General features: G+C 34.6%; 1 protein-coding gene across 1 annotated transcript in view; it reads left to right on the top strand.

The window, feature by feature from the left end:
* The first annotated feature begins 6,593 nt into the window (after positions 1 to 6,593).
* The window catches only part of MYO3A (myosin IIIA), a 199,902-nt gene continuing 191,344 nt past the window's right edge, over positions 6,594 to 15,151 (top strand). The window contains exons 1-2 of the mRNA XM_054590298.1: positions 6,594 to 6,761; positions 9,162 to 9,296. Coding sequence (XP_054446273.1) covers positions 6,594 to 6,761; positions 9,162 to 9,296 — 303 coding nt within the window. The remainder of the gene's footprint in view (positions 6,762 to 9,161; positions 9,297 to 15,151) is intronic.

The raw sequence follows: 15,151 nt of genomic DNA, 5'->3' as shown, positions 1-15,151 counted from the left end.
CAAATTCTTGGATTTGTTGATTTTCTATATGTTTTCTATTCTCTATCTTATTTATCTCTGCTCTAGTCTTTATTATATCCTTTCTTTTACTACCTTTGGGTTTAATCTGTTCCCCTTATTCAAATTTTAGTCAAGGTGTAAAGTTAGGTCATTGATTTGAGATATTCCTTCCTTTTTTGACATACACTTCTACAGCTATCATTTGCCCTCTGAGCACTGTTTTTGCTACATCCCATAAGTTATTCTAGGTTGTATTTTCATTATCATTTGTTTTAATATATTTTCTAATTTCCCATATCATTTATTGTATGACTCATTGGTTAACAGTGTGTTCTAAAATTTCCACATATTTGTGGGTTTTCTAGTTTTCCTTCTGCTTTTGATTTCTAGTTTAACTCCATTTTTATTGGAAATGATATTTTGTAAGTTTTCAGTCCTTTAAAATTTATGAAGACTTGTTTAGTGGCCTACCATATAGCCTATCTTGGAGAATGTTTCATGTACACTTGAGAAAAATGTGTATTCTGCTCCTGTTGAATGGAGTGCTCTTTGTATGTGTATTAGATCAAATTGTTCTATAGTGTTATTCAAGTCCTATATTTCTGTATCGATCTCCTTTTCATTGTTCTATGTATTATTTAAGATGCGGTATTGAAGTCTTGTACTATTATTGTAAACTGTCTATTTCTCCCTTCAATTCTGTCAATGTTTGCTTCATTTATTTTGTAGCCCTGATGTTTTGTACATTATAATTACTATACTGTCTTGGTGAATTGATACTTTTATCAATATATAATGTCTAGCATTCTTTCATTTCAGCCTGAAGGACTCTCTTTAGCATTTCTTGTAAGATAAATCTAGTGGTAATGAACTCCCTTATCCTTGTTTTATTTGGGAATGTGTTATTTCCTTCTCATGTTTGAAGGACATTTTTGACTGATATAAAAATTTTAGGTGACAAAGTTCTCCCTGCCCCAGCACATTAATAAATTATCACACTGTCTTTTGGCTTACAAGGTTTCTGTTGAGAAATCTTGTTGAAGATCTCTTATAAATGACAGATTTCATTTCTTTCGGGACTTTCAGGATTCCTTCTTTGTCTTTGTTTTTGTCTTTCAACGGCTGCACTCTTCTTCTCGGACTCTTATAATACTTATATTCATCCTCCTGACGGTATTGCAAAAGTCTCTTAGGCTCCATTCACTTTTCTTCATTATTTTTTTCTTTTTTTCTCAATTTGGATAATTTCAAATGATTTGTCAAGTTTGCTGATTTTCTTCTGTCTCTCCAAGACTGATATTGAATCACTCTGGGAGAATTTCTCAATTCAGTTATTCTATTTTTTAATATACAATTTTTTGGTTCTCTTTTAATAATTTCTATATCTTTGTAAATGCTCTCAATTGTCTCCTCTATCTCTCCTTTCTGAAAACATTAAATAAGATAGCATTATTTCTTTCTTATGTATTTCATAGAATTCATTGGTAAAACCATCTGAAAATTTTCTGTTTACTGTTCTTTTCATTTGTACCTAATATACAGGAAATACTTGTAGCGTGCCTCCTCTGTGCCTGTCTTTTGAATACATCTGTGAACAACCTGGATAAAAATTTCAGTCCTCATGGAACTTACATTCCAGTAGTATACAAAAACAATAAATAAAACATAAACAAGAAGTGAAGTAAAGTGTTAGGAGGTAATAAGTGCCATGAAAATACAGCAGGTTAAGGGGGACCAGTAGTTGGGAGGCAAGATGAGGTGGAGAAGAGCAGGAATAGATTTTTAACTAGGGTAGTCAGGATAGTACTTATTGAGAAGGAGATCACTGATGTAAAACTTGAAGGTCATGTGGATATCTGGAGAAAGAGCCTTCTGGCAGATGATAGAGACAGCTCAATGGGAGATCATTCCCACTGTGTTTTTGAATGAGCATGAAGTCCATTTGTTTATTTTAGTAAAGAAAAATTAAGTGCAGGTTTCCAAAAGCAGTCAGAGTAATAGTTGTGATGAATGTCAAGATCCTGAAGTAAGATACTTTTTTTCATTATATTATGGGCTTTTTTTCCTATTGTGAAAAAGAACCCAACAGCTGAATATATAATAAATCAATTATAAAAGATGATTCTTCATTTTTTACTTGTAGCTTTGTAAGTAACTTTTTGGATTTATGCAAATATATACACCAAAATACCGTAAGTATCTGACAAAAATAATTCTTTAGCTTACTTGATTGTATAATTAGAAACTTAAATATATGTTTTAGTTTTATGAGCTAGAGGATTTTTTTTATTCTGTGACTGCTAAAGGACTAGGAAAAAATACCAATATGTATTGCTATGTAGAATGCAATTTACTGTAGTCATTAAATAATTAGTCATTTACTAACTGTGACAGTCTATTTTTTTCTTAAAGAATAAACAACTGTGTATAGTGGGAAAAGTATAGTTTAGGAGTCAAAAGACTGGCTTTTGTTTTAATTCTTGAAATTCTTTAATGTTTGATTTTGAGGAAGTCATTTTAGGCTTTATTTTACCTACTTGTTGGGAAGTTTTTGTTTGTTTTTAATGGAATTTGATTAAATGTATTCTGAATATTCTGAATCCAAATCCCTGTACTTTTGTCATTCTGTGATTATTATTTTATAATAATTTGTTTAATTGAGAACTTTTAAAGAAAAACTTATATTTTAGACAAACTCTTATTCATATTTAATGTCCAGCTCTAATACTGCTTATTTTCTGTATTTTTAATGATAATTTCAGAATTAATTACTTCTTGATCTGGGCTACTATAGCACTTTATGAATATTCCCTTTATGTGTCACCTTTCATACTATATTATAGTTTCAGGTTTATTTATCTATCCATGAGTTGCCTATCTTTGTATCCTTAAAACTCTAAAATACTTCGCATTCATTTGGTGTTCAGTCACTTTTTAATTGAATTTTTATGCCTATGTATTTAAAGACTAATAGTTAATTCCTAATAGCTAATATAGCAGAAATTAAAATTGTGTTCAATAATATTATTGCTTGAAAGGAAGTATTCCATATAAAGAATATTTCTCATGATTGAAAACTCCTGTTTCAGGCATTTAAAAAGATTTAAGTTGGTCTTTTGGTCTAGCTTTTATACTGGTTGGCATAAATACCATTTGTGTGACTCTGATATATATAAGAAGTAGTTATCTTACCACTGATTTTGAAATCACTCAAGTTGATGATTATTACTGATTACCTTCTACTTGTTCCTTTTCATTTCAAATCAAAAGCACAAATTTCATAAAGATTAAGTGTTCTAAGAGCTGTTCATAAATGTGTTTTTATGTACTGTTACAATTTTAACAGGCATTCATAGCCATCTGCTAGGTGATGTGCCCTTACATATAATGAATCAGAATATGACCCTTTTCTGTTTATATTTTAAAACTCGACTTTACTCCAAGAAGACAAACGGTCCAATCAAAAAATGGACAAAGGACCTGGGCAGACGCTTTTCTAAGGAGGAGATACAGAGGGCCCAGAGGCATTTGAAAGGATGCTCTGCATCACTAGCCATCAGAGAAATGCAGATCAAAACCACCATGAGGTACCACCTCACACCGGTCAGAATGGCCATCATAAACAGATCCACAAACAACAGGTGCTGGTGAGGCTGTGGAGAAAAGGGAACCCTAGTCCACTGTTGGTGGGAATGCAGACTGGTGCAGCCACTATGGAAAGCAGTGTGGAATTTCCTCAGAAAGCTGAAAATGGAACTGCCTTTTGATCCAGCGATTCCCCTGCTGGGACTATACCCTGAGAACACCAAAACGCCAATACAAAAGAACCTATGCACCCCAATGTTCATAGCAGCACAATTTACAATAGCCAAGTGTTGGAAGCAACCTAAATGCCCATCAGTAGATGACTGGATCAAAAAGTGATGGTACATATACACAATGGAATACTACGCAGCAGAAAGAAAAAAAGAAGTACTAAACTTTGCGACAGCATGGATGGAACTGGAGAGCATCATGCTAAGCGAAATAAGCCAGGGGGCGAAAGACAAATACCATATGATCTCACCTATAAGCAGAACCTAACCAACAATGCAAAGAAGCAAGGAAAATATGACCAGCAACACTGAAAGGAAAAGAAATCAACAGAGACAAGAGGGAAGGGCGGGGGCAGGGAAAGGGAAGGGAAGGGGAAAGTCAAGGAACATATAGCAAGGACTCATGGACAAAACCAAAGGGGAAGAGCTGAGGGAGGGAAGGTAGGAGGGGGCAAGGGAAAGAGGTGGGGGGAAGGCAGAGACAAATGTATTTAAAAAGTAAATAAATTAATTAAAAAAAAAAAAAAAAGAAAGTGGCAAAACCAGCCTTGACCAATGTGGCTCAGTTGGTTGGGCATTGTTCCACAAAGCAAAAGGTCAGTGGTTCGATTCCCGGTCAGCACACCAGCCTGGGTTGCAGGATTGGCCCCCAGTTGTTGTTTATCTCTCACATTCATGTTTCTCTTTTACTTTTTCTCCCTCCCTTCCCCTCTCTCTAAAAATAAATTAAAAATGGCAAAACCAAAAAAATAAAATAAAATAAAATAAAATTCTTTTCATCTCTCTCTAATCCTTATTTCTCTTCTATTTTTTCAAAAACAATTGTTTGAAGAACCATATTGATCCATTTATTCAACAGCTATATTTAACATCTATGTGCCAGGCAAAGAGTTAGGCATTATTAGATTTGGAAATGAACAAGATAGATAAGGTCTCTGCTGTCATAATTAAAAAATAAACAAGTATTTTCCCACTTAGCCAGTACTTACTGATTGCCTACTATGTGTTAGGTATTGTTTTGGAAATTATGGATACAGTAGTAAACATAACAAAGTCTGTATGTTCTTGTTGTGGGGAAGGCCACCTTTATATAGGTCGTCAGGAAAGACCTGTTCTAAAAAAGTGTTGTTTGAGCCAAGAAGGAACCAAAAAAAATTAAAAAATAGACTGATGCCAACCGGCAGTTGCTGATGATTTGAATGAACTCTTCGTGTTTGATGTACATTGGTTTGTAGTTTTTTGAGATGAGAAGTTTAAGGGGTGTATTATTGCTTCCATTTTTTCAATTAATCATTAAATAATGCCATCAGTTGGGAAGTTTGTGGGAGTGGGTGGGTGGTAGAGGGAATAATTAGGAGAAAAAATTTAGGAGAGAGATCGCTGTAAAACAGTCATTCCAAAGAAAAGGGAATAGTCAAACCAAGGAAGTGCAGTTTGTTGTGGGTGAACTTGTAGATTTTTTAATCCTGAATTTAAAGTGAAGCTAGTCAGCATGGTTGTGTGGTTTTCTCTAGATACAGGGACAGGTGATAAGAACATATAGTGTATAACCAGAGTTGGATTGTTTACTCCGGGGAATTGTGGTGAAGAAAGAGAGGAACAAGTGGTGAGGGTGTTTGCAAGAAAGTCACAGTAGTTCAAGTTGTAGAATTTATGCTGGGGAAGAAGAAGTATGAAGACTGAAGAGGTTCTACAGTGAGGAATCAATGGATTGGTGGTGTGGAGGAGGTTGAAAGTTGTGGTCAGACAAGTGAATTTCATGGAATAAAGTGCTGGGGGTTCTTTCAATTTCTTTTTTTCTTTTATACGAATGGTTGAATGTAATATAGGGAGAATGTGGAACGTTAAAAGCACTACCTAGAAGTAAGAAATCTGGTATCTTATCTCTTATTTATATATAAAATCTCCTTTTTAAAGTCTTGACTTTATTAGCCATATTCTCCTAATTATTCCAGCCCTGTGCCAGGTGCTGGGCATATAATATTATAAAGTAAAGGTAGATACAGAATGATGTTGGAGTACAGAGGTAAGTCATTGAACCCAAATGGAACAGAGAATGGTCAGATTTCAAGGAAGTGACATTGAAGCCTAGATTTGAAGGATAAGTAGGAGTTTGAGTTTAGCAAAGGAATCATGGGCAGAGGTGGGAGCGTATGTTAAGATCCTCAAGCCACAAAGAAATGATCTGAAGGGTCCTAAATGGCTGGATTATAGTGTAAGAGAGAAGTGTAGGAACATTAGGCTGGAAAATTAAGCAAGAGCCATATTTTAAAGGACCTGGTAGGTTTTGTTAAAGAAATTTCATCCTAAAAGCAATGGAGAGGGGCCCATTATTGGAGTTTACATAGAAAAGTGTTATAAGACAAAATCATTTTAAAGTAGCAATCTGCTTTGGTGAAGTTGAATTTTATCGTCTCTAAACTTCATTCTAAAATCCTTTCATTTCTGTGTATAAAGGAGTAAAGCAAAATGATTTAAATATGTAACTCTTATTTTAATCTGAAAAGAATTAATAGTAATTAATATGGGACTATATTAAACATAGAAATAAAGCCCTGCTTACAAAGTGATATTAAACTCATATTAATGTGTTTGCAAAAAAGAATGCAAATTAAAATTTTCTATGACTTTGAGTACATTTGGTTACTGATGTACATTTTCCATCATAACAGTGAAATATTAGATAATTTCCCATGAGTTTATGTATGCCATTTACTATTCCAATCTAATGGAGATGAAACTCTGTACTTTTTCTCTCCAGTGATTTAAATTTTTGAGATGCTTCCATTAGTTGGAAAAACAATCATCTTCGATAACTTTCCTGATCCTTCTGATACATGGGAAATCACTGAAACAATCGGCAAAGGAACTTACGGGAAAGTTTTTAAAGTGTTAAATAAGAAAAATGGCCAAAAAGCAGCAGTCAAAATTCTGGATCCAATTCACGTAAGTCACATTGTTTTTATCATGTAATTAATTTTTTTAATCTGTATTAAACAGTTAAAAAGTCTGTACGTATCTTATCTGTCACAATGTTAGTTTTAAGTCTGATTGTTAAATTTTACCTCTTTATATATGCTTAACACATAAAGTAAGGCCCAATAAATATCTGATAAATACATAAATAAATACAACTCAAACAGCTAACAGTTGATTTAATATTATTTTAGATTTCAAAAAATTGTAAGAATGGACTCATGGGTCTAGAAGAAGTCCTAAAGTATCACCAAGACCAGACATCCTTTCCGCTTTGCTTTATTTAGGCTGCAGGAAAAAATTTTTTTAAGCCAAGTCAGAAATACTATTTTGAAATTAAATTTCATTCAGAGAAGGGAAATTAATTTTCAGGTTTGCTTAAATGTTTTCAAAGCAGAAATCGTGTTTATTTATAATCAGGTTGATGTTCCTTGGGAAGAACTGAATTCCACATTCCATCTGTTTAAGCAATGCCCCAAAGGGATCCCCCTTTGCTTTTTTGGGGAGAGGGAATAGCAGTTTTGATCAGGGAACCTACTAAGCCTTCTCTTTGCCTTGAAGACCATGAGGAGGCTGACAAGATTTTGTTTTCTGGGAATGAGAGCTGGCTGTTGGGGACCATGAGTGGGTTTGGTGATCACATAATCCCCAAACTTTTAGTGAGAGCCACTTCTCCAATTATACCACTCTTGCTCATGTGAAGGGGGCATGGCATGATGCAAATGATGTGATTTGTGTCGGGGGGACATCAGAGCCCTAGTCCTTATCACATCTCTCCCACTAACAAATTGGAGGACACTGCAAAAGGTCCCCAGGCCTCCATTTGTCCATCTTAGGATTTCTCTCTCTCTCTCTCTCTGATAGTTTATTTCTACTAAACCCATGCTAAATACAGCATTTCATATTATTTTGAGTAAAAAAGGAAGAGCGGATTTTTAAAAAGTAATAGGAAATAATGAGGAAAAACAATGAGCAACACTATGCTGTTTTAACACTATTGGAAAGTTCTTACTTACCATTTAAACTGAGGGAAGAGAGACTCAAGTTAATCTGTACCAGGGTGACTACCCCTCTCTCCATTCTTTGCAGTTAGAAATTGGGGTTCGTGGTGGCCAGAGAAAGTGTTCCAGACAGTTCCCAATGTCTGATTCTGTAATCAGTGTCTCTCATCCCATTTCCTCCTTCTTAATGGAGAAGAACAAATGGCTTTCATAATATACTCATGTTTGGTATACTATTGACCTAATCATACTGTGTGGTATTGCTCTAATAGAATATATTGATTGCATAGCTTTAGTGTGAAATTTGTTCTTTTGCTGCTTTTACTCTTGTCATAGTACATATGTGGTTTTCTAAGAATTATTTATTCTTCATTCATCGTGTCACAAGTCAAATAAAAAAGATTTATAACCAAGAGATCATAATCTAAATAAAGTTAATTTAAATGCATCCAAGCATTTCCCAGAGTGGCTCTTTTATTAAAAGGGTTTTATTATTATGGATTCTGAGCTAGTTACTTTCTTTCTAAGAAAAGGCCAAACTGAGCAGTATCAGAAGGTAGTAGTAGGTAGTGGACTTGCAGTCTGGTCCTGGATCTTGCACTAACCAGCTCTGTGACTGTAACTCCTCTGAGCTTTAGCTTCTTCCTCTCAAATTAGAGTTCTAATCTAAAATTCTTTCCAGCTCTGTGATTCCATGATCTGTCTTAAAACAATATAGACATTAAATATTACCATAAAAACAATATTAGAAAGCTTTCTCTTATTTATTCCTCTGTGAGTTGTTTCATGTATATGTGGTTTTCTAGAAACATGACTATGTAGCTATCTTGCATTTTTATTGACAGGATAGCAGCCAATTCTCCTTCTGCTCAATGGGCCTTTAGCTCATTAGAGGCTATGTGCCATCTTATATAATTTAACTGTATTTTACTTTTTGGAAAGGTAGGAATTTATTGTTTGTATGACTAGTTATTGATAACTTCTAAATATCTTGTATTTCAAAGAAACAAAATAACCCAGCCAAAAGTTTTTATTTTGAATCAGTGACTTTGCCATTGAAATGCAGTTAACACTGCAAAGAAAAGAAAATCATCTGCAGTAGTTCTCATATACAATAGCCTTTTATTTATCCCTTTTTAATTCAATGTAATTAACATAATTGGAGATGTACTTGATTAGCAAGAAAATCCCAGTTTCTCCCTTTAAACAATGTAATGACCAATTTCAATACATAGTACTGAGCATAATAAAAACTATTATGACCTTGCTTTGACAAAATTAAATTCCCTATTTGATAGTCTATAATGTGTTTCTTTGACAATATTCATGTTTTTCTCACGAGTGTCTTCCTATGTCTTTTTGAAACTAGGATATTGATGAAGAGATTGAAGCAGAATATAATATCTTAAAAGCCCTATCTGACCATCCTAATGTGGTCAAATTCTATGGGATGTACTTCAAGAAGGATAAAATAAATGGAGATAAGCTTTGGTTGGTTCTTGAGGTAAGTGCTTCAACGTTATCTTATGGGTAGAAATTTTCAATGTGGTCTTGGAATGACTTAGGTTTATGTAACATCAACACCACAAGGCAGTTGTAGAGTGTTCCTGACTGGTCACATTTTCAGTAGAATACTGTGCCCGGTTCTGCCCTTGTCATCTTAAGACACGTTGGAAATCAAAGAAAAGCCACAGAGATTATTCAAAATTAAAAGGAAACATTTCCACAATAAAAGACTAAAGAAACTAGGATTATTTCCCTTGCAGAAGAACAAGCTTAAAAGGTACTTCATTATAACATTTATTTATTCATCCCTATTTGTTCGACTGAGGCTCTGTGCAGGTGCTAGGATGGAAGAGAAAATTAATTTAAGTGAGGGTTCATTAGGCAAAAATGGTGAGCTGCAACATTTTTTTTCTGTTATCATTGAATACTAATGACATAAATTATAGAACCAGGTATTTACATTTATGGAGAGGAGGGAACCTTACTAGAAATGATGTTGAATACTGAATAACTTGTCAGAAGGTAGCTGTAAATTCTGCCCTTTTAATGCCTGAGAGTAAGTTTGGACAATTCTCTCTAATGCAGGAGCACTAAAAGATGCCTGGCTAAGGTAGCTGCCAGTGCTTTATTAATTTTCACTGAATAGCATTATTCAAGTGACTTAAGAATTTTTAAAAGTTGTTACTATGACTAGTAAAACCTTTATTTAACCACTGTAACATCATATATTTATTCTGTTTATTATGATTTTATTAGAATTTGACTCTATTTCTTTCAGAATGTTCTATTGGTTTTCCTACAGCAACACAGTAATTATTTACAAATTATATTATTACCTTACTCAACATTATATTTTATATTACAGTTTTTAAATGACTCTAGAAATAATGGGTAGTAATTATAGAAAAATACTTGAAACTGTAAGAACCATTCTTATAGTTTCCTTCCCCCTTTTTTGTATGTTTAAAAAGGTTGACAATATCACTTGAGAAATTACCCTATTTTTCACTTAATATAGTTTCAAATAGACTTAATCACAGTTATCTTTTTCAAAATAAATACATTCACGTGATTAATAAAAAGCAAGTTAAAGCAAAAGGCCTAAAATATAGAGCAAGAATCATGTATTTCTGATTTAGTGGTACCACTTTCTCATGAGTAGGTATGTGCTTTTGATGTACCTGGAAATGTATGGCTGTGCATCTCCACTCTCTCATTTAGTAATCCATGTTCTGAATTTTATTGAAGTTGTTCTTTGCATTTCTGGACTCTGTCTCCTGCTCCACTCTGGAGGTCTGCCGTGCATCTGACCTCTGATATCTCTCTGCTGCTCATGGGGGTGGAATCCACCATTTCCTAGATCCCTTGACATCCTCTTTCCAACTTTACTTCTTTGTTTTGCACATCCTGTAATGGTTTGTGCCTTAGTCTCATTATCCACTGTACCGATGTCATCATATCTTGAGTCCCTTTAGTTCATTTTCTCCAGAGAACAAAACCTCCAGTCTCTTGCCTGGGTATGTGTGAAAGGAGTGCTCAAGCGGGCTTCTGGCTGTTGATAGTTTGTATATGGGTTAAGGGGGTGTCGAGTCTTTTTATTAGAGCCTTCTGAAGGATTTCCTGTTTCTGCCCTCCTGTCCCCCTCTCCACCTCCACTTTTGCTATGCCTTATCCTGTCTGGGTTAGTTTGCTCACCTAGCGCCTTTGTGGCTTCCGTGGTGTTGCTGAATCCGTTACCACAGATCATCTGATTTCCATATTGAAAAATTTTATTAAATCTCTTGTTCACCTCTCTCCCTTTTTCTGTTCTCTTTTTTCTTGTGATTATACTTTTTTATTCCTTTTCTAGCATTTTAATGGAGAGTAATGAGTGAGAGGAAATAAATTTATATATTTAATTTGCCACCTTTAATTGAACCAGAGAGCCTTTCAAAATTATAAACTAGTACTTTCAAGAACCATTTCAAAATCTGAAACTATATATTATTTTATAGAAGTTTAAAGTTTTTTAAATAACCAGTTATTTAGAAATAGGCAAATTATTATGAGTTCAGAATTATTTTGTATGTCTGAATTAAGTTTTAAATAGCTTCATATTTTTTACTTAAATCACACATTAAAACAAAGCAAAATTCTACTCATCTAAACTTAATTACCTAAGTAATAAAATATAAGTTATAAATTTAAACCTTTCTGACAAATTAATGGAGAATTTTTAAGGGTTTACTTTGTGTTTGTGTTTGTATATTTGAGATGTAATGCTGTGCAAATCCTTAATGTAGTCTTGAATAAAATTTCATATCTTTATATCCTTCAAAACATTTTCAATAATTGCTTCTTTACTTTTTCCCATGTAGAATCATTAGTAGATTAACATTAGAAAGGAGATTCAGGTATTCTGCCTAATGTAAGCCTAAATGGGAAAGGACACAAGGTATAAATCTTTACCTTTAACAATGTTGAATGAGATCAATCATTGTCTTTTATGATGATCAAATCCCTATCCGATTATATTGTCATTCATTATTATCACTTGGAATTAGGTAAGAGTCGGAGACTCCTGATCATAGTCACACATTCCTTTGAGAGGGCAGAAAAGATTTATTTAAATGGTTTTGAACATCCAGTACAAATGAAGCAGCTTCCTGATGTAGTGAATCAATAGAGACTTTGCAGCTTCTCTGAGCTTTGTTTTTATATCTTATTATCACATGGAGGTATTAGAAATATCCCTAAATAGCTTGGGGGATAGTTTAATAAAATGGTAGTTTATTATAATGGGATTTCAGAAATCTAATCTATCTGCACTTACAAGGTGGGGATGGAAAAGCATAAAGAAAGCAAGGAGTTGGCCAACTGTATATAACAAAATTGATTTGCATATGTAAATCAGACCACATATACACATAAGTGGTTAGGTGTACAATTATCTGATTTATAAACATGGATGGTGCAGGTGCTGCTTTAGAGGCACTTTCAGAAAATTGGCTTGTGGCATCACAAGTACTTTATTCTACAGAATGACTGCTAATTATACTCTTATTGTAGTAAAGCCCAAATGAATTATTTTGCATGAGGATACCAAAAGAGTGGCCAAAGAGAGGCTGTGATGTTGCGCGCAGAGTCATGCTAACGAGGCTTGGTTTCCAATGTGAATCTGCGTAAAGAAGCTGAGGCCTGGAGAGGCTGAGCCGTCACGGCCCCTCATTATCAGTCAGGCACGTGGGTAAGCGCTATGCTAGCTTAGACCAACTCCTGCCCAGTGTCTTTTTTTACCAAGAAAAGTCATTTTATTGGCATTTTAATCTAGAATTAAAATCCTGCGAAGAATAATATGTAATGTGCAAATCTTTCTGGGCAGTCTGTTTTCTCTATTACTCAAGTGTGATTTTTAAATGATTTCTTTTACTCTGATACAATTTTTGCTTTCTTGTATCTTTTCTTCATTTTGTTACACTATAAGTTTTGAAGATGAAAAATATACAAGGCTCTGTTTAGGAATCCTTTTCTTCTAAATTTTCTGTATATTTATTTTCTGACTATAAATGTTGCCCTGATTTAGTGAAAGAGCAGTCGTTGCTGGCCTTCTGAAATTCCAGTTGTCCAGTTGTAATGAAACTACCTACTAAGAGAAGAAGTGTAACAAAAGGGATCTGATTTGATATTTTTACAGAGAGTCTATGGAGATTTTTACTGGCACTTAACATTTTAGGTTTTCCTAATGATGAAGGCATAAAAGGAGAACTACTTTCTTATCTATGTCTCATATCAAAGTACCATACTTATATTAATTTTGCCTATTGTTACCACATCTTTTGGCTGACATGCTTAGTAAAATGTAGATACCGTAGTCCCCCTTATCCATGAGGAATATGTTCCAGGACCTCTAGTGGATGCCTGAAATTGTGAGTAGCACTGAACCCTAAATTAGTATGTTTTCTCCTATAAATACATACCTATGATAAAGTTTAATTTGTAAATTAGGCATAGTAACAGATTAACAAAAATGACTAATAATAAAATAGAACGAGTATAACAATGTACTATAATATAAGTTATGTGAATGTGGTCTCTCCTCTCTCCCTGCCTCAAAATGTCTTATTGTACTGCACGTATAGCGTGGATATGCCGGACAGAGGGATGTTTCATGTCTCAGCCAGCCCGGGCGGGACAGCAGCAGAATTCACCACACATCTCAGAATGCCATGCAATTGAAAACTTGGGAATTGTGTATTTCTGGAGTTTTCCCTTTAATATTTTCAGACCATGGTTGACCATGGCTGACTGAAACCCTGGAATATGAAACTGCTGATAAGGAGGGGGGACTACTGTACCTCTTGGGTTTGTGCTTCCTGTCACTCTCAGGTACACTTGAGGGTCAGTGGCAAAGACCAAGGGACAAAGGGAAAAACTGAGATGTAACTGTAATTTTCCCCTTCTTGGTTGGATGAGCACCTACATTTTAAATCTGTAAGCAATTCAGTCTTCTTTCTCAAGGGCTATTTACTTAGTGTGCCCCCAGCCACAATCAAAAGAGTTAGGACATCTTTCTGTTAAAGGCTCTTTCCCTCATAAACCAATCTGACATATAATTGCTCCTTCCACAGTGGTGCTACAGACTGCATTCTGTTCTTTATCTGAATTGGCCCTGATTTGTTTATTCATAATAGTGACGTTGCCTCCCAGTTATGGCAGTTTTTCACTTTGAAATTTGATCCCTCTCAGAGGATCAACGACTAGAAATTACAGGTGGTATTTGGAATCCTCTCCAATACACATCTCAGGTAATTGAAGTGGTTTTCACAGGCAAGTGCTACTTTCATATGTCATGCATTGTTAGTTATTCTGTCTTTATACTTACATCTAGTAATCTATCATGAGGAAAAGAAGCATAGGATGATAGAAAGAAAGTGAGTGACCAGTTTCTATTTGTTCAGCTATTAACCCTTTGAGATCACTGCCCTGGAGATAGCATGTACACAGAGGAGTCCTGCAGTCAGTCAGGCGTGCATATGTGGGCGGGGTCCAGGGGTGCAGGGCTGGAGCGGGAAGTCGGGCTTCTGAGTTGCTCTGGTAGCACAGCATTGCTCCTTTCTCGCTGTGGCCGTGCACAGTCGCGGTGGAGATGTACAAATGACAGGATGATTTCCTTTCCTGTTCTTGGGCTGGAACCACAATTCCCAGGTCTCACATAAAATGCTGTTATTTTGTGTACTTGCAACAGGACAGACAGTCAATTACCAAGAGTCCCTTCATTTCATATTTTGTTTAAAGGGCAATATGGAAAAACAGTCTAAATGTAACCCTGGAAATATATAAATTAAATATATAAGGCCTCTATGTTTTTCATCTCTCAAGGTAATTCAGTGTTACGAAAGCATCTGCTCTCTGAACAGGAATGAAATGTTATAGTATTACTTCATGGGAAAAATATGAGGTTGCCTGAGATGTTTTGCATTTGGTAAATCATATACATTAGATATTTCTAAGTTCTTTTCTTTTTTAATCACAGATCAGATTTATTTATCCTAGATTTTATAATAGATTTCTTTGTTTTTTCATAGACCATGACAATTTGTACTTATTCCTAAAATGAAAGGATGGTTCAACATATAAAAGCCAATAAATGTGATATATCACATTAATAAAATAAAGAATTATAATCATTTTGACAGGTGTGAGGTGATATCTCATGGTTTTAATTTGTACTTCTTTGATGATTAGTGATGTTGAGCATCTTTTCATGTGTCTATTGGGCATCTGTATGTCCTCTTTGGAGAAGTATCTATTCAGGTCCTTTGACCATTTTTTTTCTTACTTAAAAAAAAATTATTTTTATTGTTCAAATACATT

The sequence above is a fragment of the Pteronotus mesoamericanus genome, unplaced genomic scaffold (assembly GCF_021234165.1).
Source record: "Pteronotus mesoamericanus isolate MK-2021 breed Mesoamerican mustached bat unplaced genomic scaffold, CSHL_Meso_final contig_130, whole genome shotgun sequence".
In the NCBI taxonomy this organism is placed as follows: Eukaryota; Metazoa; Chordata; class Mammalia; order Chiroptera; family Mormoopidae; genus Pteronotus; species Pteronotus mesoamericanus.
Note: the sequence above shows the minus strand (reverse complement) of the source record. Positions and strands in the feature narration are given on the sequence as shown.